Source organism: Oncorhynchus mykiss, chromosome 4, assembly GCF_057628025.1.
Source record: "Oncorhynchus mykiss isolate SJ-2025 chromosome 4, ASM5762802v1, whole genome shotgun sequence".
NCBI classification, from domain to species: domain Eukaryota; kingdom Metazoa; phylum Chordata; class Actinopteri; order Salmoniformes; family Salmonidae; genus Oncorhynchus; species Oncorhynchus mykiss.
This window is the reverse complement of record NC_143025.1, coordinates 53,740,090-53,765,661: the sequence shown is the minus strand read 5'-3', so window position 1 is coordinate 53,765,661 and position 25,572 is coordinate 53,740,090. Positions and strand designations below refer to the sequence as shown.

At 41.5% G+C, this 25,572-nt stretch overlaps 1 protein-coding gene, 1 long non-coding RNA gene and 1 other non-coding gene across 4 annotated transcripts; 2 read left to right on the top strand and 1 right to left on the bottom strand.

Moving 5' to 3' along the window:
• Nucleotides 1–1,492: 1,492 nt before the first annotated feature.
• LOC110521941 (uncharacterized) lies at nucleotides 1,493–12,806 on the bottom strand. Of its 2 annotated transcripts, none has more exons than XM_021599917.3 (2): nucleotides 12,205–12,806; nucleotides 1,493–2,998 (listed from the first exon to the last, which is right to left on the bottom strand). In XM_021599917.3, exons 1-2 carry the CDS (start codon nucleotides 12,518–12,520, stop codon nucleotides 2,289–2,291), a joined length of 1,026 nt encoding a protein of 341 aa, XP_021455592.3. In that variant the 5' UTR covers nucleotides 12,521–12,806; the 3' UTR covers nucleotides 1,493–2,288. The 2 variants fall into 2 exon arrangements, with proteins under 2 accessions (XP_021455592.3, XP_036831391.2); XM_036975496.2 differs by lacking the exon at nucleotides 1,493–2,998 and adding an exon at nucleotides 4,604–4,821 and having other exon boundaries at nucleotides 12,205–12,783.
• A 565-nt stretch (nucleotides 12,807–13,371) lies between these two features.
• On the top strand, nucleotides 13,372–18,861 carry LOC110521944 (uncharacterized). Its single transcript, XR_002473241.3, has 2 exons — nucleotides 13,372–13,778; nucleotides 16,951–18,861. It is a non-coding gene; the product is annotated as an uncharacterized LOC110521944 (long non-coding RNA).
• A 4,343-nt stretch (nucleotides 18,862–23,204) lies between these two features.
• Nucleotides 23,205–24,392, top strand: LOC110521945 (uncharacterized). Its single transcript, XR_016495337.1, has 3 exons — nucleotides 23,205–23,302; nucleotides 24,157–24,193; nucleotides 24,305–24,392. It is a non-coding gene; the product is annotated as an uncharacterized LOC110521945 (transcript).
• The last annotated feature ends 1,180 nt before the right edge of the window (nucleotides 24,393–25,572 follow it).

Here is a 25,572-nt window from a genome sequence, read left to right as displayed (position 1 = left end):
CTCAGGCCTGAAACAAGAATATGCATTTTCGTGGTACTATTTGAAAGGAAATATTTTGAAATTTGTGGAAATGTTAAAGGAATGTAGGAGAATATAACAGAATAGTAAAATATAATACAAATAAAAAACAACCGTTCTTTTGTATTTTTTTGTACCAACATCTTTGAAATGCAAGAGAAAGGCCATAGTGTATTATTCCAGCCCAGGTGCAAGTTAGATTTTGTCTACTAGATGGCAGCAGTGTATGGGCAAAGTTTTAGACTGATCCAATGAACCATTGCATTTCTGTAAAAATGTTGTATCAAGACTGCCCAAATGTGCCTAATATGTTTATTAATAAGTTTATGTTCAAAATTATACACTCTCCTCAAACAATAGCATGGTATTATTTCACTTTAAAAGTTACTGTAAATTGGACATAGCTTAAATTATTGTTAATCTAACTGCAAACTGCCAATATCAGATATATCTATGTCCTGGGAAATGTTCTTGTTACTTGCAAAGTCATGCTAATCGCATTAGCCTAGGTTAGCTCAACCGTCCCGTGGTATGGTGCAGCATGGAATAATAAAAACATGTATCTTTTGTCAGGCTGAATGTTTGAAATATGAGGTGATTTGAGACATGCTTCTTCAGTAGAGGCAGGTGGTTAGATCGTTGGGCCAGTAACCGAAAGGTTGCTGGATCTGAATCCCGGAGCTGACAAGGTAAAAAATCTGTTGTTTATTTAGCAAGGCAGTTATCTCGCCGTGGACGTCGATTTAAGGCAACCCCCCCACACTTCTCTGATTCAGAGGGGTTGGGTTAAATGCGGAAGACTCATTCAGTTGTACAACAGACTTCCCTGAAGACTATTTGCGTTTGAATTATGTCAAGAAATACTGGAGTGACATAAGTTTCTTAATAAAATTGATTATTGGCAAATGTATTATTCTGGGTCCATGTGTATAGGCTGCAAGTACGTTGAAATGAAGTTGTTTTAAAGTCATTGACAAAATTACATCTTTTCAACTAAAACCGAACGTATATTGGTCAACATTTAGCTATTTTGGTGGGATAGTGTTAAGGGATTTTTTATCAATAATGACTAATTATGTATACATTTCAATCAGGACTGACTAATCAGAATACTATTATGTTACTGTATAGATGTCTGAATTTTCTTTTAATCCTTGTACTGAATATAATGTGTGTACATATAATCAAGAATTAGAACAATGACTGTCTGTTCCTTGGTAGAAATGAATGAACTTATAGTCAGACTGGCTAGAATGCTTATCTACACATCTACGATGTGGGAAGGCTTGAGAACTATACAGCCATTGTACTGGAGTGGAGATGAGACGGGAAAGTACGGAAACTAATGACGTAATTTTCAGTTTATAACCTGTGGTAAACTGTATCATGTTCAGTACTCTCGAGAATAAACGCTGCTGATTGATTTTGAGACTGGTCTCTGTCCATTTTATGCAAATAAGAGTCTTACAAATTCTTAGAAATTGACAGTGTTTCATTTTAATTGGGTATTAAAACATATAGGAATTTAATTCCTGCAACCGATAGTCCCAATGTCAGTTTTAACGTGTCCAAATCAATAACCAACATGCAGAAACAGGTTGTGATATATTGAAAACCTAAACATGAAATGTACAATATAAACACATCTGCCACAATAACCATATTACTTTTATTTATTAAACAAGCACCTTATAAACTGCACAAGCACCAGAAACACTTGTTTTGACAAGTAGCAATAAATCACTGATTTCGATTAGTAGGGAAATCAGGTTGTACTGCTGTTGAAGCTAACACAACAAACAAAAAAAAACACCTGGAAATTAGTTACCTGTTACCTCACTGGTTGGAGGACAACCTGCAGAAGACAGTCAGCTACATTTTGGAGAGATGGAACACTTATTTGTCATTACTCATCAAACTAACAGCTCAAAAACCACACGGAATCTGGGAATAATGTGTACATCACTGGTTAGAAGACAACTTGTAGAAAACAGCTAGCTACATATTGATTCAAGTGGGTCGCCAACGCGGTAAGTGCAACACCACTCTTTTTTTGTTAGTCACTTTTTGTTAGACCACATAAATAGTACTCTTCCATTTCAAAGCCTGGATTTTTCCCGAGGCTAATATCCATATCACACTGAAATCAATTGAACAGGGGGCAAACGTTTAGGGTTCTACATTGTGACTTCATTAAAATACTCCTACTACAATGTTAAAACATTCTACATTTTGAGATTTTATTTCATTGATATCGTGAAACAACTCCTTCATGTATGTTTTTTCTGATGTTTGATCAGAGATCTTTTACTAGAGTATCTCTTGTCACATTGATCACAGCTATAAGGTTTCTCTCCTGTGTGTGTTCTCTGGTGTATAGTCAGACTGCTAGAAGTAACAAAACTCTTCCCACATTGATCACAGCTATAAGGTTTCTCTCCTGTGTGTGTTCTCTGGTGTGATATCAGGCTGAATGACTGACTAAAAGTCTTCCCACATTGTTTACAGTTATACGGTTTCTCTCCTGTGTGTGTTCTCTGGTGTTTAGTCAGACTGCTAGAAGTAACAAAACTCTTCCCACATTGATCACATCTATATGGTTTCTCTCCTGTGTGTGTTCTCTGGTGTGATTCTAAACATCCTGAAGAAACAAAACTCTTTCCACAGTCAGAGCAGCTAAAAAGTTTCTCTCCTGTGTGTGTTCTCTGGTGTTTAGTTAGACTGCTACATGTGAGATATCTCTTCCCACATTGATCACAGCTATAAGGTTTCTCTCCTGTGTGGATTCTTTGATGAATTGTAATGCCTGCTGAGGAGGTGAATCTCTTCCCACAGTCAGAGCAGCAGTGAGATTTTTTCCCTGTGGGTCTCTGCTGGTACTTCTTGAGGAGTTCAGATCTGGAGAGACCTTTCTCTGCCTTGTCACCATCATGAAGTTGTTGAGGCTCCCCAGAGGATCCAAGATAGACACTTCTCTTTCCTGTGTGAACAGAGTCAGGCAGATGGTTAAAGGACCACAACAGCATAGTAAAAGGTGATGCCAACAGCGTAGCCAAGATGTTGTACAACAATTGACATCTGTAATGAATGTTAAAATTATTTGACAATTGTCTTAAGACAGTCAAGTGAGAAAGTTCTAGTTTGTCTTGTTTTCAAATTAGTAGCAACATCGATGATTGTAGGCCAGAAATAAGTTATTCAAGTTGTTGAAATCCTAAGCACTGTGCCAGACGACTTTTGGTCTCCAATATCGGCCCCTTTCTGTGTTTGCTAAAATTGCAGCACGAGGGCGATGCGCACACAATTTGATTGCAGAAACACCTCCCTCCTGATGAGGAAACCGCTAGTTATGAATGTAGTATATCTGCCTGGAGCAAAAATGGTGAGCGAAGAATTTAGATTTTTACAATGTATTCTGAATATTACAGTGCACTATCAGCGCAAGATCAGGAGTGCTACTCAAGGAAACTCACATTAAGCTCTGTGTCTATTCACTAATTCACTCATGAGCTTTTAAGTCCCCTGATCTGGAAAATCTCTTTTCACATTGGAAGCGGTGGTATGGCTTTTCTCCTGTGTGTATCCTCTCATGGCGTTTTAGGTTCCCTAACCAGCAAACTCTTTTCACAATGGGAGCAGTGGTGTTGTCTCGCTGGTTTGGGTGTCTCTGGGTCTTGTTTCCCTGAAGGACTCTTCCTGCTGTCATAGTGAGAGTCTGGTCTCTCTCCTGCCAAAGACAAACAGTATCTAGTATCTTCCTATGAGGTGTAATCTAGACTATATCCCTCAATAAAAGAGCAGAACTGGTCATCACAGAGTGGCTGTAGTGCTTTGTAGGCTGGGTAAATCCATTTGAATTCAAAACTATTTTTACAGCATCCCTTTTGATTTAAAAACAATCTTTCCTTACATGTTTGACTATGGAAGAAGTGGTAAGAAAGTTACTTTTTGTAACTGAATGTAAAAACATTAATGAGATATACAGTACCAGTCAAAAGTTTGGACATGTAAGAGTATAGCTTCTGTCCCCTCGCCCGATCCGGGGACCCTCTGCACACATCAGCAACATTCACCCACGAAGCATCGTTACCCATCGCTCCACAAAAGCCACGGCCCTTTCAGAGCAAGGGGAACGACTATCTCAAGGTCTCAGAGCAAGTGACGTCATCGATTAAAACGCTTTTAGCGCGCAGAACCGCAAACTAGCTAGCCATATCGCATCGTTTACACTCACCCCCTTTTGACCTCCTCCTTTTCCGCAGCAAAAAGTGATCTGGGTCAACAGCATCAATGTAACAGTATAGCGAGTGAAGTCACCGATTGAAACGCTATTAGCGCGTACCACGGCTAACTAGCTAGCCATTTCACATCGGTTACAGACATACCTGCTCATTCAAGGGTTTTTATTTATTTTTACTATTTTCTACATTGTAGAATAATAGTGAAGACATGACAACTATGAAATAACACATATGGAATAATGTAGTAACCAAAAAAGTGGTAAACAAATCAAAATATATTTGTAGCCACCCTTTGCCTTGATGACAGCTTTGCACACTCTTGGCATTCTCTCAACCAGCTTCACCTGGAATGCTTTTCAAACAGTCTTGAAGGAGTTCCCACATATGCTGAGCACTCGTTGTCTGCTTTTCCTTCACTCTGCGGTCCAATTCATCCCAAACCATCTCAATTGAGTTGAAGTTGGGTGATTGTGGAGGCCAGGTCATCTGATGCAGCACTCCATCACTCTCATTTTTGGTCAAATAGCCCTTACACAGCCTGGAGGTGTATTGGGTCATTGTCCTGTTGAAAAACAAATGATAGTCCCACTAAGCGCAAACCAGATGGGATGGCGTATCGCTTCAAAATCAAATCAAATTTTATTTGTCACATACACATGGTTAGCAGATGTTAATGCGAGTGTAGCAAAATGCTGCAGAATGCTGTGGTAGCCAGACAGGTGTGAGCTTTTCCAAATAATTTCCAATCAACTGAATTTACCACAGGTGGACTCCAATCAAGTTGTAAAAACATCTCAAGGATGATTAATGGATACAGGATGCACCTGAACTCAAGTCAAGAACTCAAGACTCATAGCAAAGGGACTGAATAATTATGTAAATAAGGTATTTGTTTTTTCTTTATATTAAATGTGATTTTATTTCTAAAAACCTATTTTCACTTTGTTATTATGGGGTATTGTGATGTCATTATGGGGTATTATGTGTAGATTGATGAGGATTTGTATTTATTTAATCCATTGTAGAATAAGGCTGTAACGTAACAAAATGTGGAAAGACTTTAGTGACATAAATAAGGGGTTAAAAACATTTTTTATTCTCTCTCAGATAGAGGACAGACACTTCAGAACAAACTTCCTTTTGTTTTTTTTTCTTTTGGGGAAAAAATGTTACTATGGTTACTGTTGTTCCATGTTGTGAATGTTATCTAATATGTTACTATGGGTTACAGCAGTATGGACTAATAATTTTGTCTTACAATTCAAAATCAGAAAGACAAATTATCCTTGGAGGGTGTATCTACAGGACTATACCGGAGAAGCCCTTCATGTTGGAGGGTGTTTCTACAGTACTATACTGGGGAAGCCCTTCATGTTGGAGGGTGTTTCTACAGTACCATACTGGGGAAGCCCTTCATATTGGAGGGTGTTTCTACAGCACAATACTGGGGAAGCCCTTCATGTTGGAGGGTGTTTCTACAGTACTATACTGGGGAAGCCCTTAATGTTGGAGGGTGTTTCTACCGTACAATACTGGGGAAGCCCTTCATGTCGGAGGGTGTTTCTACCGTACAATACTGGGGAAGCCCTTCATGTCGGAGGGTGTTTCTACAGTACTATACTGGGGAAGCCCTTCATGTCGGAGGGTGTTTCTACAGTACTATACTGGGGAAGCCCTTCATGTCGGAGGGTGTTTCTACAGTACTATACTGGGGAAGCCCTTCATGTCGGAGGGTGTTTCTACAGTACTATACTGGGGAAGCCCTTCATGTCAGAGGGTGTTTCTACAGTACTATACTGGGGAAGCCCTTCATGTCAGAGGGTGTTTCTACAGTACTATACTGGGGAAGCCCTTCATGTCGGAGGGTGTTTCTACAGTACTATACTGGGGAAGCCCTTCATGTTGGTGTTGGAGGGTGTTTCTACAGTACTATACTGGGGAAGCCCTTCATGTCAGAGGGTGTTTCTACAGTACTATACTGGGGAAGCCCTTCATGTCGGAGGGTGTTTCTACAGTACAATACTGGGGAAGCCCTTCATGTCGGAGGGTGTTTCTACAGTACTATACTGGGGAAGCCCTTCATGTCGGAGGGTGTTTCTAGAGTACTATACTGGGGAAGCCCTTCATGTCGGAGGGTGTTTCTACAGTACTATACTGGGGAAGCCCTTCATGTCGGAGGGTGTTTCTACAGTACAATACTGGGGAAGCCCTTCATGTCGGAGGGTGTTTCTACAGTACTATACTGGGGAAGCCCTTCATGTCGGAGGGTGTTTCTACAGTACTATACTGGGGAAGCCCTTCATGTCGGAGGGTGTTTCTACAGTACTATACTGGGGAAGCCCTTCATGTTGGTGTTGGAGGGTGTTTCTACAGTACAATACTGGGGAAGCCCTTCATGTCGGAGGGTGTTTCTACAGTACAATACTGGGGAAGCCCTTCATGTCGGAGGGTATTTCTACAGTACTATACTGGGGAAGCCCTTCATGTCGGAGGGTGTTTCTACAGTACTATACTTGGGAAGCCCTTCATGTCGGAGGGTGTTTCTACAGTACTATACTGGGGAAGCCCTTCATGTAGGAGGGTGTTTCTACAGTACTATACTGGGGAAGCCCTTCATGTCGGAGGGTGTTTCTACAGTACTATACTGGGGAAGCCCTTCATGTCGGAGGGTGTCTCTACAGTACTATACTGGGGAAGCCCTTCATGTCGGAGGGTGTTTCTACAGTACTATACTGGGGAAGCCCTTCATGTCGGAGGGTGTTTCTACAGTACTATACTGGGGAAGCCCTTCATGTCGGAGGGTGTTTCTACAGTACTATACTGGGGAAGCCCTTCATGTCGGAGGGTGTTTCTACAGTACTATACTGGGGAAGCCCTTCATGTCGGAGGGTGTTTCTACAGTACTATACTGGGGAAGCCCTTCATGTCGGAGGGTGTTTCTACAGTACTATACTGGGGAAGCCCTTCATGTCGGAGGGTGTTTCTACAGTACTATACTGGGGAAGCCCTTCATGTCGGAGGGTGTTTCTACAGTACTATACTGGGGAAGCCCTTCATGTCGGAGGGTGTTTCTAAAGTACTATACTGGGGAAGCCCTTCATGTTGGTGTTGGAGGGTGTTTCTACAGTACTATACTGGGGAAGCCCTTCATGTCGGAGGGTGTTTCTAAGGTACAATACTGGGGAAGCCCTTCATGTCGGAGGGTGTTTCTACAGTACTATACTGGGGAAGCCCTTCATGTCGGAGGGTGTTTCTACAGTACTATACTGGGGAAGCCCTTCATGTCGGAGGGTGTTTCTACAGTACTATACTGGGGAAGCCCTTCATGTCGGAGGGTGTTTCTACAGTACTAAACTGGGGAAGCCCTTCATGTCGGAGGGTGTTTCTACAGTACTATACTGGGGAAGCCCTTCATGTCGGAGGGTGTTTCTACAGTACTATACTGGGGAAGCCCTTCATGTCGGAGGGTGTTTCTACAGTACTATACTGGGGAAGCCCTTCATGTCGGAGAGTGTTTCTACAGTACAATACTGGGTAAGCCCTTCATGTCGGAGGGTGTTTCTACAGTACTATACTGGGGAAGCCCTTCATGTCGGAGGGTGTTTCTACAGTACTATACTGGGGAAGCCCTTCATGTCGGAGGGTGTTTCTACAGTACTATACTGGGGAAGCCCTTCATGTCGGAGGGTGTTTCTACAGTACTATACTGGGGAAGCCCTTCATGTCGGAGGGTGTTTCTACAGTACAATACTGGGGAAGCCCTTCATGTCGGAGGGTGTTTCTACAGTACTATACTGGGGAAGCCCTTCATGTCGGAGGGTGTTTCTACAGTACTATACTGGGGAAGCCCTTCATGTCGGAGGGTGTTTCTACAGTACTATACTGGGGAAGCCCTTCATGTTGGTGTTGGAGGGTGTTTCTACAGTACAATACTGGGGAAGCCCTTCATGTCGGAGGGTGTTTCTACAGTACAATACTGGGGAAGCCCTTCATGTCGGAGGGTATTTCTACAGTACTATACTGGGGAAGCCCTTCATGTCGGAGGGTGTTTCTACAGTACTATACTTGGGAAGCCCTTCATGTCGGAGGGTGTTTCTACAGTACTATACTGGGGAAGCCCTTCATGTAGGAGGGTGTTTCTACAGTACTATACTGGGGAAGCCCTTCATGTCGGAGGGTGTTTCTACAGTACTATACTGGGGAAGCCCTTCATGTCGGAGGGTGTCTCTACAGTACTATACTGGGGAAGCCCTTCATGTCGGAGGGTGTTTCTACAGTACTATACTGGGGAAGCCCTTCATGTCGGAGGGTGTTTCTACAGTACTATACTGGGGAAGCCCTTCATGTCGGAGGGTGTTTCTACAGTACTATACTGGGGAAGCCCTTCATGTCGGAGGGTGTTTCTACAGTACTATACTGGGGAAGCCCTTCATGTCGGAGGGTGTTTCTACAGTACTATACTGGGGAAGCCCTTCATGTCGGAGGGTGTTTCTACAGTACTATACTGGGGAAGCCCTTCATGTCGGAGGGTGTTTCTACAGTACTATACTGGGGAAGCCCTTCATGTCGGAGGGTGTTTCTAAAGTACTATACTGGGGAAGCCCTTCATGTTGGTGTTGGAGGGTGTTTCTACAGTACTATACTGGGGAAGCCCTTCATGTCGGAGGGTGTTTCTACAGTACAATACTGGGGAAGCCCTTCATGTCGGAGGGTGTTTCTACAGAACTATACTGGGGAAGCCCTTCATGTCGGAGGGTGTTTCTACAGTACAATACTGGGGAAGCCCTTCATGTCGGAGGGTGTTTCTACAGTACTATACTGGGGAAGCCCTTCATGTCGGAGGGTGTTTCTACAGTACTATACTGGGGAAGCCCTTCATGTCGGAGGGTGTTTCTACAGTACTATACTGGGGAAGCCCTTCATGTCGGAGGGTGTTTCTACAGTACTAAACTGGGGAAGCCCTTCATGTCGGAGGGTGTTTCTACAGTACTATACTGGGGAAGCCCTTCATGTCGGAGGGTGTTTCTACAGTACTATACTGGGGAAGCCCTTCATGTCGGAGGGTGTTTCTACAGTACTATACTGGGGAAGCCCTTCATGTCGGAGGGTGTTTCTACAGTACTATACTGGGGAAGCCCTTCATGTCGGAGGGTGTTTCTACAGTACTATACTGGGGAAGCCCTTCATGTCGGAGGGTGTTTCTACAGTACTATACTGGGGAAGCCCTTCATGTCGGAGGGTGTTTCTACAGTACTATACTGGGGAAGCCCTTCATGTCGGAGGGTGTTTCTACAGTACTATACTGGGGAAGCCCTTCATGTCGGAGAGTGTTTCTACAGTACAATACTGGGTAAGCCCTTCATGTCGGAGGGTGTTTCTACAGTACAATACTGGGGAAGCCCTTCATGTCGGAGGGTGTTTCTACAGTACTATACTGGGGAAGCCCTTCATGTCGGAGGGTGTTTCTACAGTACTATACTGGGGAAGCCCTTCATGTCGGAGGGTGTTTCTACAGTACTATACTGGGGAAGCCCTTCATGTCGGAGGGTGTTTCTACAGTACTATACTGGGGAAGCCCTTCATGTCGGAGGGTGTTTCTACAGTACTATACTGGGGAAGCCCTTCATGTCGGAGGGTGTTTCTACAGTACTATACTGGGGAAGCCCTTCATGTCGGAGGGTGTTTCTACAGTACTATACTGGGGAAGCCCTTCATGTCGGAGGGTGTTTCTACAGTACAATACTGGGGAAGCCCTTCATGTCGGAGGGTGTTTCTACAGTACTATACTGGGGAAGCCCTTCATGTCGGAGGGTGTTTCTACAGTACTATACTGGGGAAGCCCTTCATGTCGGAGGGTGTTTCTACAGTACTATACTGGGGAAGCCCTTCATGTCGGAGGGTGTTTCTACAGTACTAAACTGGGGAAGCCCTTCATGTCGGAGGGTGTTTCTACAGTACTATACTGGGGAAGCCCTTCATGTCGGAGGGTGTTTCTACAGTACTATACTGGGGAAGCCCTTCATGTCGGAGAGTGTTTCTACAGTACTATACTGGGGAAGCCCTTCATGTCGGAGGGTGTTTCTACAGTACTATACTGGGGAAGCCCTTCATGTCGGAGGGTGTTTCTACAGTACTATACTGGGGAAGCCCTTCATGTCGGAGGGTGTTTCTACAGTACTATACTGGGGAAGCCCTTCATGTCGGAGGGTGTTTCTACAGTACTATACTGGGGAAGCCCTTCATGTCGGAGAGTGTTTCTACAGTACAATACTGGGGAAGCCCTTCATGTCGGAGGGTGTTTCTACAGTACTATACTGGGGAAGCCCTTCATGTCGGAGGGTGTTTCTACAGTACTATACTGGGGAAGCCCTTCATGTCGGAGGGTGTTTCTACAGTACTACACAAGGGAAGCCCTTCATGTCAGAGGGTGTTTCTACAGTACTACACTGGGGAAGCCCTTCATGTCGGAGGGTGTTTCTACAGTACTATACTGGGGAAGCCCTTCATGTCGGAGGGTGTTTCTACAGTACTATACTGGGGAAGCCCTTCATGTCGGAGGATGTTTCTACAGTACTATACTGGGGAAGCCCTTCATGTCGGAGGGTGTTTCTACAGTACTATACTGGGGAAGCCCTTCATGTTGGAGGGTGTTTCTACAGTACTATACTGGGGAAGCCCTTCATGTCGGAGGGTGTTTCTACAGTACTATACTGGGGAAGCCCTTCATGTCGGAGGGTGTTTCTACAGTACTACACTTTTTCTAAAGAGACTCACCTATATCTTCACCACACAACCCCTTCTTCTTGTCTCAACATTTTAAATTATACTCAAGAGACATTATCGTCATACCTATTTGAGATGCTTTTCACTGACAGCCGCAACTCCGTAATCAGCGAGGCCTATTGCCACACACACTGCCCAAATAGGCATAAGCCTACAAGCTTGTGATTTGAAACCATACACAGCTATTTTTTTAAAGAAGCTAATGATCCCTGATTCCTCTGTGGCAACGTCACACTTTCTGGTAAAGGATTTTCTTTCTTTCTGTATAGACAGGAGTTATTATATAATTTGGGCAAATGTATCTCAATTTATTTACCTCTTGGGCCCACCACTATGCCATTTCTCTCCTGTTCTATTGGACCCACCACTATGTCAATTCTCTCCTGTTCTATTGGACACACCACCATGCCACTTCTCTCCTGTTCTATTGGACCCACCACTATGTAATTTTCTCTCGTTCTATTAGATCCACCACAATGTAATTTCTCTCCTGTTCTATTGGATCCACCACTATGTCATTTCTCTCCTGTTCTATTGGACCCACCACTATGCCATTTCTCTCCTGTTCTATTGGTTTTCATATCCACTTTATTTCGTTGTCCAGAAGCCAAAGGCACAATCCTAGTTTTTGCAGCTGTAGACTCCCCCTCTTTCTAAGTTCCTAAAAGAGATTTTCATCTGTTAGATACGAACTTCTACCAGGTGGACTGTATAGAATGGTGTGTTCATGTCTGTGGATTACAATGGATGACAATAATAAGAAGTATACCCAAAGAAAGGGGAGGCGGGAGCTAGAGAACCCTCAGTGCCGCTTTGTGGACAACGACTTCCCTTGTTTGGTCGGAGAGACATCTTGTTAGTATATCCATAATCTTTGGTGTAGCCAACTCAACTCTCACATGGCACAGTGTGTAGTAAATCATCACTACACAAAAATCACTACATGCCGTGCCCCCCAGTCTGCGGTCAGCAGATAGACCCTTCTTAAATATATATGTTAAGTCACTTTTTGGAAACAGAACGGAAAAAACAAGGGGTAGCTTGCTCTCTGCGCCGTCTGATTGTAGACATCGGTCATCATCCTAGGGTCCTTCATTGAAGAGGTATTGACGAGCCAACTCCGAATATCCAAAGTTAAATGCCGATTTAAGGAAGTACTTACTGGTGTTAATCAGATATCCTATCTCCTCCTCTTCATCTTCATCTTTCAATGTGATAGTAATCTCCCCTTCCTTCTTCACTCCAAAAACTGTATCCTCCTCTTTCTCTTCCTCCTCTTTGACTGTAACATCCTCCTCTTTCACTCTGAACGAGTCTTTCTCTTCTTCTTTCACTGTAACAGCCTCACCCTCTACTTGTTTTTGTATTTTGACATCCTCTTCCTCCTCTTTCACCACAACGTTCAGCCACAGACCCTCTTCCTCCGTCCAGCAGACTTCCTCTTCTTTAACAGGAGGGGAGAAGTTTAGGGAGCTCATGTTCGGGGATGTTAGCTAGCCAGCTATCATTAGTGACCATGCTAGTGCTAACTTACCCAGCCAGCTACTATAGCTGACTAATAAACAATTACGTAATATTAAATTAAATAGGTTAACAAGTAGATACGACAGAAGTGTGTCTAAAACACATTAGCTAATATACGCCGAAAGCGTATAAAAAGCTGGAATATTTCGGCTATGTTGGATAGCAAGCTACCGAGGTGTTTGACGAACTGTTTATGAAGAACCGTCCACTAGATTATACGTCACGCTAGCAGCAACGCCCGAAAGACGCACATCGCCGTCTGCTGACTGGAGTGGGAAACGCAATTGAGGATCATATTTTATTTTCAGACAAAGATTATTTTAAATGGATTTAATTAAATAATACCATTATATTGAGACATACAAAGACAGGAATGTGTTGATTGATTAGTGCGAATAAAACATGTTTACCACAGCATATTTTTAAGGCAGTTTCATTAATTAAGTCTTACTACATCTAAATTAGCAGCTAGCTACAGTAGATCTATACTGCTCCTACAAGGTGTAACAATACCTCATATAGATGTATATAAGGAACAGACTAGGTCTATACTGCTCCAACATGGTGTAACAATACATCATGTAGATGTATATAATGAACAGACTAGGTCTATACTGCTCCTACATGGTGTAACAATACATCATGTAGATGTATATAATGAACAGACTAGGTATATACTGCTCCTACATGGTGTAACAACACATCATGTAGATGTATATAATGAACAGACTAGGTATATACTTCTCCTACATGGTGTAACAATACATCATGTAGATGTATATAATGAACAGACTAGGTCTGGTGTGGGGCTTTAAGGCGATGCTGTTAGTGTGACGTCTAATCTAGTGGACGGAACGCTTCTTTCAACAACTGCAACAGTTAGTCAGCCACCTCAGTAGCTTACTAGACAAAATAGCCGAACCAATTAAGCTCTTTAATGTATTTTAGCCACTGTGTTTTAAACCTACTTCTGTCGTCTAGTTAGTTATCCGTTTTAATGTAATATATACGGTGTTGTTGTTATTAGTCAGCTAGCGGGCTTGTTAAGTTAGCATTAGCCTAGCTAGCTAACATCTCCTACCATGAGCTCACTAAGTTACTCTCCTCCTGCTAAAGAAGATGAGGTCTGTTGGACGGAGAAAGAGGGACTGTGGCTGAACGTTGTCGTGAAAGAGGAAGAGGTGGCTGTCACAATACAAAAACAAGTAGAGGGTGAGGCTGTTATAGTGAAAGAAGCAGAGAAAGACGTTTCAGTTAAAAAAGAGGAAGACGCGTTCAGGATGAAAGAGGAGGAGGATGTTACTGTTAAAGAAGAGGAAGAGAAAGAGGAGGGGGGGGGGCTTAGACTTTTTAAATCATTTATAGCCATTGATTCTTGAAGAATATAACACATGACTCATGAGCTTAGTTCAACTCTTTACCCCAACAGAACCCCAAATAGGCTTTTTTACCCCAATGTTTAGAAACAATTTAAATGATAAACAAACACTGTGAACACTCAACATGGTTAAAACGATGTTGATATCATGGATGGTCAGTCCTTGCATCCGTAGGTAATTCTATGAATTTGAGAGTAGTTACATTTCTCCAGCCCCATCATCAGTGGTGGAATGACGGCTTTGATAGATGTGTGGCTATTTTATAGGGGTAACCTAGGATTTAAATAGCGAAAAATTGTCAGCCCTGAGACTTGGTTTGGTAAACAGTTGAGGAATGAGGACTGGAGAAATGTAACAACTCTCAAATTCATAGAGAAAGCTATTGTAGCAACTGTAACTCAAAACCTAGCGATCTCGTTAAAAAGTTCAGACATCTTGGCGTAACAGTTATAAGGTGTTGGCTTGACAGTTGCTGGACCCAGGTTTCAGTCCAGCTCAGGGCTACCCCTTGAATTGACTTCACTATAAATACAAGGGCTGGCCATCCATAAGGGGCGGCAGAGTAGCCTAGTGGTTAGAGCGGTGGACTAGTAACTACAAGTTCAAATCCCTGAGCTGACAAGGTACAATGTCGTTCTGCCCAGGCAGTTAACCCACTGTTCCTAGGCCGTCATTGAAAATAAGAATTTGTTCATAACTGACTTGCCAAGTTAAATAAAGGTAATATAAATAAAAAAGGTCAAAATGATCATTTTAACCAGGTTTTGAGACTATACAGTGCTTTTTTACAAACATTTGAAGCATGTATAAGTTATATTCTTAAAGAAGCAATGGGTATGTAATAATTGGGTCTTTCTATAACTGCCAGTGTAGATTTCCTGTGGGGGTAAAATTGTTAGAGCTGTTTATAAGTCATTAGCAGTGTTAGAATACTCATACAAACCGTACTATTTGTGACGGGAATTGAGTATATATTATGCTTATTGGTCATAGTATGATGTGGTTCGTGTGCCATAAGTTCCCGGATGTCGTACTAAATTCGCCACAATATGACGTATTTTAGGGCCCATAATGCAATTCTTCCATAAATGGGCGTGGCTTCAACTAGTTTTCAGATTTCAAGAAAATGGCGGAAAATTTGCGGTTGAGGTTCGAGTGCCTATACCAATTCATCGCTTTAACCAATTATGACAAATGTTAAAAAAAGGTTGAGCAATGTAATAAAGTAATAACTTTTAAAATAAGTTACCTTACACGTTATTTTTGCTAACTATTTATTATCATGTTATTACAGCATTATGTACCGGTATGTTAACTAGCTACCTAACGTTAGTTGGCTACTTAAACATCAAACTTGCCAGTATATTAACTATATTCTATCTAACTAACTACCCAACGTTTATTGACTTGATTATTCCCGTCATTCTTAGCTAAATTGTATAGTCGTTGTGCGTTCTCAATGGACATTTGGGTGCTTTCAGAAATTAGCTCTGGCTAACTACTCCGATTTCAGAGCACTCGTCTGAGTACCAGAGAGCAGAATAATGAATTTACTAGCTCAACACCCGTTGAAAATGTCCAGGTGTCAATAAACGTAGGCAAAAAGGAGCAAAGAAGTGTTTTCCAGCAGTACAGTTAGAGTCACCAACGCTCTGGCTAACATGAAAACTGCCTAACCAGCTGCCTAATCTGCTATTATCCTCAGTAATTTTCCATCCAAGTTGTCAGACCGCGGTGGTCTGAAAAAGAAAAGGAGAACCTCACACTCTAGGAGCTCAGATGCAATAATTTAATAACCTGATACCAATGTTTTCACAGACAAGCTGTCTTCATCAGGGTATAATGACAAACACTGCGGGTAACAGGTTTGTGTCAAAGGACACACACAGGTGTCTGTAATCATGTCCGAGTGTGGCCTGATATCATTGGTTAATTTACAGATATAAGTAGAACGTGTAAAAACATAAATGGATAGCATACAATTTGGCTACATAGACCTACAAACATTTACAATGAATAGCAATATTACAATAATGGCTATGTTGAGACCGACGGAGACAAGGCTCTTTAAATTAAAGATCCAGACAACCTCACGTTTTAACAATAAATTGTTGAGGTCACCCCCTCTCCTAGGGAGGGTGATGTGTTCGATGCCTATATAATTTAGGGACGAAATCAAGGAGTTCGCTTCCAAAACGTTCTAAGATAAATAACTGCCTTAGTGGTGCATGTGATAACACCTTTGATTGGGATCTGTTTCCCTGTTTGGGGGTGTTTTTGGAGGATCTATATTTGTAAGTGCCATTGCATTCAGCGCAGGCATTACACTTGTAGTTGCCATCCGGGAGAGGGGCAAATAGACATTGTGCAGGAGTATTTTGGGGTGGTATATGAGAGTTTACCAATTGATCTCTGAGATTTCTGCCCCGTGAGAATACGACCAAGGGAGGGTCTGGAAACGCATTACCGATACTGTTATCGTATCTTATGTGCCAATGTTTGTGAATGATTCCCTTCATTTGTTCACAGCACTTTGAATAGAGGGTAGTAAAAATTCAAGAATGCTTGGTTTTTGCGAAACTGTTCTTGAAAGAGATAATTTATTGATTTTTGTACGCCCTCTCCTCTGTCGAAATCGTTTGCAAATTATTTTGATTCAAGAGTGAGACTCTCCTTTAGTGTTTATGTTATTAGGTCTATGTTATTGTTCGGTTAAGTTATGGGTCCTAGAGTAGGTCTATGTTATTGTTAGGTGAAGTTATGGGTCTACAGTAGGTCTATGTTATTGTTAGGATCTTTTAGTAGTTATCGATGTTACTACTAATGTGAAAACAAGACAAAATATATTACTATTGTTGCTCAATTGACAATTGTCAAATAATTTAACAGGCGTCAATTGTTGTACAACTTCATGGGTACACTCTGGGCATCACCTTTTACCTCAAATAAACAGTGTATTTCTGCTGTTGTGGGACTTTAACCGTCTGACTTTGTCGTTCACACAGGAGAGAGATGTGACTATCTTGGGTCTTCTGGGGAGTCTCAACAACATCATGATGCTGAAGAGGCAGAGAAGAGTCTCTCCAGATCAGGACACCCCAAGAAACACCAGCAGAGACCCACATTGAAGAATCCTTATTGCTGCTCTGACTTTGAGAAGAACTGCAAATCTAAATCAGAACTTAAAATCCACCAGAGAATCCACACAGGAGAAAAACCGTAACACTGCTCTCATTGTGGAATGAGTTTCTCTAGATCATATTCATTGAAAACACACCTGCTAATTCACACAGGAGAGAAATCTTATAGCTGTACTCAATGTGGGAAGAGTTTTACTCCATCTTCCAATCTGACTGTACACCAGAGAACACACACAGGAGAGAAATGTTTTAGCTGTACTCAATGTGGGAAGAGTTTTGTTTAATCTAAGTGTCTGACAGTACACCAAAGAACACACACAGAATAGAAATCGTATAGCTAATCGATGTGGGAAGAGTTTTACTCAAACAGCCTGGTACAACACCAGAGAACACACACAGAAGAGAAACCTCTTTGCTGTGACCATAGATAATCGGATAAAAGCTAGCAGATCAAATATCAGAAAGTACATACACGAAGGAGTTGTTTCATGATATCAATGAATTAATGTCACAATGCAAAATGTTTTAACAATGTACTAGGAGTATTTTAATGTCACAATGTAGAACCCTAAACGTTTGCCCCTTTATCAATTGATTTCAACATGATATGGATATTAGCCTCAGGGGAAAATTCCAGGCTCTGAATTGAAAGTTGTTGTGTTACACTTAACACGTTGGTGACCCACTGGAATCAAAATGCAGCTAGCTGTTTACCACAAGTTGTCCTCTAACGAGTGATGTTTACATTATTCCCAGATTCCGTGTGGTTTTTGAGCTGTTAGTTTTAACAGGACGTGCAACCTCATCTGCCTCCTCTCGCACAATTGATTTCAACGTGATATCGATGAGTAATGACGTAAGTGTTGCGTTCCTTTGATTAAATGCATCACTCCAAAATGTAGCTGACTGTCTTCTGCACGTTATCCTCTAATCAGTGAGGTAAAATACATCTCCCATTTCCATGTTTTTTTTAGTTGTGTTAGTTTCAACAGCACGTACAACCTAATCGATATCAGTGATTTATTGCTACTTGTCAAAACAACAGCTTTTCTGATGCTTGTGCAGTTTATAAGGAACTTGTTTAAATGAATACAAGTAATATGATTATTGTTGCAGATGTTTGTGGTTATAGCCCATTTTATGCTTAGGTTTTCAATTTATCCCAAACTGTTTCTGCATATTGGTTATTGATTTGGACATGTTAAAACTGTGTTTTGACATCGGGCTCTCCCACCTAGCAAAATGTAATTGAAAAGACGTTGAAAGGAAGACTATTCCCGACGTCCAATATACGTTCGGTTGAAAGTAAAAGTTGAAAATATGTATTTTCGGGTAGTTTTTGCAGTGATTTCAGTCATTTCTTCTAGTGGTTAGAGCGTTGGGCCGTCATTGTGAGACATAATTAGGTCTTAACTGACTTATTTACAATGACGGCCTACCAGGGAACAGCGGGTTAACTGCTTTGTTCAGGTGCAGAACGACAGATTTTTACCTTGTCAGCTTGTTAAATTAAGGTTAAAATAAATAAATACACATGGAAGCAGTATAATAAATTGCTCTATAATCAATTTCATTACCAATCTTACGTCACTCCAGTATTTCTTGACAACATTCAAGTGCTAATTGTCTTTATTCCACAACTGAAGAAGCATGACTCAAATCACCTCATATTTCAAATATTCTGGCTGACAAAATATACATTTTTATTATTCCATGCCTCACCATTAAGTTCATTATTGCCAACACATAATAAAAGGGGTGTACATTTGATCACAATTTATTTTGACTGCACGTTTTTCCGTATTGGAGATGAGTTTTGTTTGAACTCGTTCCAAGTGGAATAGAAGCTAGTGAGTTGTAGGTAGATGAGAGTTCTTGAAGCTAGTGAGTTTAAGGAAGACGAGAGTTCTCGGATTCTATAGAAAGAAAAGGGAGAAAAGATACGATTGTATTATTTAGAAGTGCGTGTTTTTATCTTGTTTTTAATTGTTGACAGCCAGTAGACACCATGTTGATATTGGTGAAAGTTAATTTTTATTTATTTTTTATTTCACCTTTATTTAACCAGGTAGGCTAGTTGAGAACAAGTTCTCATTTGCAACTGCGACCTGGCCAAGATAAAGCATAGCAGTATGAGCAGACAACACAGAGTTACACATGGAGTAAACAATTAACAAGTCAATAACACAGTAGAAAACAAAGGGGGAGTCTATATACAATGTGTGCAAAAGGCATGAGGTAGGCGAATAATTACAATTTTGCAGATTAACACTGGAGTGATAAATGATCAGATGGTCATGTACAGGTAGAGATATTGGTGTGCAAAAGAGCAGAAAAATAAATAAATAAAAACAGTATGGGGATGAGGTAGGTGAAAATGGGTGGGCTATTTACCAATAGACTATGTACAGCTGCAGCGATCGGTTAGCTGCTCAGATAGCTGATGTTTGAAGTTGGTGAGGGAGATAAAAGTCTCCAACTTCAGCGATTTTTGCAATTCGTTCCAGTCACAGGCAGCAGAGTACTGGAACGAAAGGCGGCCAAATGAGGTGTTGGCTTTAGGGATGATCAGTGAGATACACCTGCTGGAGCGCGTGCTACGGATGGGTGTTGCCATCGTGACCAGTGAGCTGAGATAAGGCGGAGCTTTACCTAGCATGGACTTGTAGATGACCTGGAGCCAGTGGGTCTGGCGACGAATATGTAGCGAGGGCCAGCCGACTAGCGCATACAAGTCGCAGTGGTGGGTGGTATAAGGTGCTTTAGTGACAAAACGGATGGCACTGTGATAGACTGCATCCAGTTTGCTGAGTAGAGTGTTGGAAGCCATTTTGTAGATGACATCGCCGAAGTCGAGGATCGGTAGGATAGTCAGTTTTACTAGGGTAAGCTTGGCGGCGTGAGTGAAGGAGGCTTTGTTGCGGAATAGAAAGCCGACTCTTGATTTGATTTTCGATTGGAGATGTTTGATATGAGTCTGGAAGGAGAGTTTGCAGTCTAGCCAGACACCTAGGTACTTATAGATGTCCACATATTCTAGGTCGGAACCATCCAGGGTGGTGATGCTAGGCGGGCATGCGGGTGCAGGCAGCGATCGGTTGAAAAGCATGCATTTGGTTTTACTAGCGTTTAAGAGCAGTCGGAGGCCACGGAAGGAGTGTTGTATGGCATTGAAGCTTGTTTGGAGGTTAGATAGCACAGTGTCCAATGACGGGCCGAAAGTATATAGAATGGTGTCGTCTGCGTAGAGGTGGATCAGGGAATCGCCCGCAGCAAGAGCAACATCATTGATGTATACAGAGAAAAGAGTCGGCCCGAGAATTGAACCCTGTGGCACCCCCATAGAGACTGCCAGAGGACCGGACAGCATGCCCTCCGATTTGACACACTGAACTCTGTCTGCAAAGTAATTGGTGAACCAGGCAAGGCAGTCATCCGAAAAACCGAGGCTACTGAGTCTGCCGATAAGAATATGGTGATTGACAGAGTCGAAAGCCTTGGCAAGGTCGATGAAGACGGCTGCACAGTACTGTCTTTTATCGATGGCGGTTATGATATCGTTTAGCACCTTGAGTGTGGCTGAGGTGCACCCGTGACCGGCTCGGAAACCAGATTGCACAGCGGAGAAGGTACAGTGGGATTCGAGATGGTCAGTGACCTGTTTGTTGACTTGGCTTTCGAAGACCTTAGATAGGCAGGGCAGGATGGATATAGGTCTGTAACAGTTTGGGTCCAGGGTGTCTCCCCCTTTGAATAGGGGGATGACTGCGGCAGCTTTCCAATCCTTGGGGATCTCAGACGATATGAAAGAGAGGTTGAGCATTGTAGTTGATTAGAATGTGAAATGGAAGTTGTTTTCAGTTGGTGGTAAGCAAACTTATATAATATAGGATATATTTGTTGTCTTAAGGGGGAAGGTAGTTACAGGCTTTGGTTTTTCCATTTAGGTTTTGAGGTTGGACTTTAGCACGTATAGCGCGGTTGCTTCCTGTCTTTAAGTTTGGTGTGGGTTTTTCTTTTGTTTTTCTTGTTTCCATTGGGTTGCATCCATGTCTGAAATGTGCTGTTTAAATAAAGCTTGATTTGAACATATTGTAAGTCAAATGAACCCAATGACTAACCAATCAATAGACTCTTGGTCCATGTTAGTATGAAAAACAGTATCAATCCCACATTTCAAGCCTGCTGAAGGCGTGGTGGAGTGGTAAACACCACCCCCGGCTCTACCAGGGGCTTGAGGTGGTCTCCCACAGCTCTGATTATGTCATGTTCTGTGGCCTTGCCGTTCCATTTATTGACTGCCCCTGCAACACAGAAACACATTTAGTCATAAAACACTCAAAGTAATGGATATGGCACATCTACGGCCTAAATGTGACTTCTGTCATCCGACCACTCCAAGCTGCATTAGTTTCAGATCTACCAGGATGGGCCTTTGACATAGTCTGGATGCAGTCAGGCCACCAAATATGCATCAGCAGTGTAAAGAGATGGGGTGAATGGGTGGGGAAAAGTACATTATACACAAATTACCTTCATAATATCAAAGAACAAATGTGTGTGCCTGAGAGGAAATTAACTTTCATAAAGCCAAAAGGGGTGAGAAATTACACCAATATCAGTGGATAATTTGTACTAATGTAAATTAACAGATGATGGAACATTCTCCCTTTTGCTTACATTATGTGATGAACACAAATATTGACCATCTAAACCATGTGTGACCTCTCACCTCTCTGGCTGTAGAAGTGTTCTTCCTAACCAGTCCCTCAACAGCTCTCTGACTGAGCTCCACCCTCACTGGGTCTTCAGAGGAGAGGAAAGCTGAGAAGGGATGGAAAGATGAATGGATCAGTCAGTCAATAATGTGTAGAGCTGCTGTTTACGCTGTCTGACAAATTAATCACTATTTTAGTAGTTCATTAAAGTAATTTAGGCTTTATGACTGCTGAATACCAACTATCCATCACTTAGATCATGTATTTTCAGGTAGAGATACATCTTTGGGACATCACTAGCCCATTGAAGTTGACATTTAAAAGGGTTAAGGTAGTGTTTAGGATAGGGATGTCCCAAGGATCCCAGATAGCATTGACCATTGTGCATTCTTCCGTCTCTCTTACATAGCAGGTGTAAAAGAAACACAGACAAGGCAATGAAATATGGTCATTGTACTTAATTACATTTATGCACTAGAGCATTGGCCTGTTGGAAACTACAACTCCCTACTGCATCACACAGCTAAGTCTGGTCTGATGTATCTCTAGAGAAACTACAACTCCCTACTACATCACAGTTCCGTCTGGTTCTTATTTATCTCTGTCCAATGTTGTGAGGGAAAAATCTATGTCAACCTCTTTAAGTTTATGACTTCTAATGTGTTGAAGGATCTCTTTTAAGGTTGAGAAGTTTGTGTGGGTGTGCAACCACACACCCTCTGGGCAGACAGGCCCAAGGCGCTTGCTTGGCCCAATTCAGGGAATCATTGATCGACTTCAGAGGAACTGTGTCTAGGGTGATTTCCTTTTGTTTTGACACCTCACTAGATGACTAGAATAACTAGCTGTTGCTACAGAACGAGACGACCAATTCACAGTTAGTTTGTGTCTCGTTCTCCACACACGTACACATTCCAAGATCACGTGTTTTCTATATGCACAAGATAATTTGACGATATACGGCTTCTGAACTCCTTGTGTCATCGAGCTCTCGGCCTTCCACCCCAGAGTGTAGGGCTGACCAGCTACATTATTGCAATTATTATCAAATAAAGGTTGATTGTTTGAAGAAATGACAAAGTCTCCCCTGATTGGTTAGAATTTCCACCACAATGCGCAGTAACAATGTTAGACCAGACTCATAATACAGAATGAATGACTGACTGCCCAGTTCAACGTTAGTTCACCGTCTCACCTCATACAGTATTGGAGCAGCAGCAGCTGACTTGATCGTTAATGCTAATCAGCATATTTGAATCTGAGAGTAAATAGAGCCGACTACACTCTAAAAATGAAGGGTTCAACTGGAGTTGTTCTCAGATCCCCTAAGAACCGTAGGGTTCTTGTCAATGAAAAACAACCCCAAAAGGTTCTTCAAATGACTTGTTAGAAGGTGGGTTCATCGAGGAACCTCCGTTGTTGCTGGACTTCTTCCGGAAACGTCGCAATTACAACTGAAAACGCTGGTGGCAAGTTTGGATGCGACAACAATTAAAAAGGTAATGTTTGGCTCAGAATATGTATCGAAATAAATTATAAAATAATTTATATAATATTATATAATAATAGCTAGCTAACATTATGTCCTAACTAGGCAGAACTAGGTTTGGATTATTTCCTGAACTATATTATTTCCCATATATTGTATATCGTTTCCATAAAGCCGACATGACTTTACACTCATTAACGTAAGTTTCCAATCTAGAGCAGTTCTCACTTTTGTGATAATGAACTAGCTAACGTTAGCTTCGTTAAGCTTGGTAAGGTTAGGTGTGTTAACTAACAAAGTACGGTGACCTGTCCAGACGAGATGTTACAACGAACTGTATCGTCAATGGAGGTCTTCCTCTTTATATAGCCTGCTACAGCATGCAATACTATTACGTTACATGTACAATACTATCCCATTTTGGAAACGTTACATGTACAATACTATCCCATTTTGGAAACGTTACATGTACACCCCCTTGTGGAGGGAAATTAACAGTTTAGATGGTAGCTGTAGATGGGATTCAAATGCATAATGGTATTAATAGTGCATAGACTTCCTCTTTTGTATAAATTACCTTCATAATCCAAACACAGTATTGCCACGCAGCAAAATGTTGCGTATAATCTTTCATGTCAGCCTGATAAAATATTGAACAATTTATGTACAAAGATATCTTGAAATGTGATATTAGGCCTGTGTGGCAGTACTGTATTGGCTAGTGCTTTCTCCAATATGTTCTTCTATTTTGCATTCAATTGTATGTCGATGCCATTTATCTTTCAATATTTACTTAATATATATATATTATTTTAATGCTTGTAATTCTTTGACACATTTTATCTTCCTTTGAAATTCTTATAGGACAGAACATGGACACAATGCAATTGGGATCAAGAAGGTACAGATATGTTGTAGGACAGCTGCATTTGAAGTGTCAATTTAACCTACATAGCAGTCAATACAAACTGAACTCTATTAGCATACAAATGTGTGCAAATGATCTTTTCAGATGTTCTCAGAAATGAATCAAGTCCATGGAATGGATATAGACAAAAAGAGAATTCAAGGACTATCAGAGGTAGAGAGGTGAGGCAGGGGTGAGGACATCATCCTGCTATTTTGACAGTCCCTGAAGGACAATACAGAAGAGGTACTTGCTCTTATTCCTTCCCTTTTTCTAATGTATTTTGTAATAAAATTAGCAAGTGTAGTAAGATCATTGCTTTACTTTACTAGGACTGGAGACCACAGCAGCGATTCTGCTCTTGCCCTACCTCTTCAATGAGGACCCGAGTGGACTTTATGTCCTTGACAATGTATCATCTGTTTCTTCATAAACATAGGTGTGCATGCTTATATAAAACTACAGCTGAACATTTGTTCTGTTCTTTGTTAATTGTATATAATCTGCATTCATCTTTTCTTACTTTTGTTGACACAGATTTCACCGCTCTTCACTGCTTTACTACACATCGGCGGAAATCCATTTCATCATGAGAGTGAAATCCCGCTGACCTTTGATGGGTGGAACATCCACGCCCTCGAGGACATCCTCATGGGACTTGGGGCTTTGCTAGGGCTGTATTATTTATTTTCCCTTCAATTTCCCCAAAATGTCAGAAAAACACTTATGTTGTTTTAAGTTACGGTGTTCTGGGGATAAGAGAAGTTGGGGTGAAGTTACCAGGGCCGGTCATAATGATGGCAAACTTCCTAACATAACTAAGTGGATAGGATATACACACTAAAGCTGAAAAATCTGTATTTAGCATCAAGTCTACAATATTGTTAGTTTACCTATGATTCATTTTTAATGTATGTTGTTTTTATTGTACATCATTATTTTTTTATTTGTTGTAAATGTCATGAAAAGCACTATACAAAGTAAATGTAGTATTTATTATGGTCTGATGTCTGCAGAAATGTTGCAATTTTGTAAGGTGTTTTGTTTGGTCAATTGTTTTGTAAATATTCATTCAGATTTGTGGTGCCACTAAATTAACAATTAATTATTTAAATCAATTTTGTTATTATTATTAAAATATTTTTTTCATAATGGGGAAGGGTGGACAGGGGGTTTTAAAAAAATGAACCCCATAAGCTTATTCGAGGAACTTATAGGGGTTCACACAAAAGGTTATTCAAATTACTTTTAGTGGCTCCCCCACAGTTTTAATTTGAATAACCCCTAAAGGATACTCCAGTAACCTTTACTTTTTAGAGTGTATATTGATAAAAGTCACCTTGTCCGAGAGACATTTACATAGTTATACACAG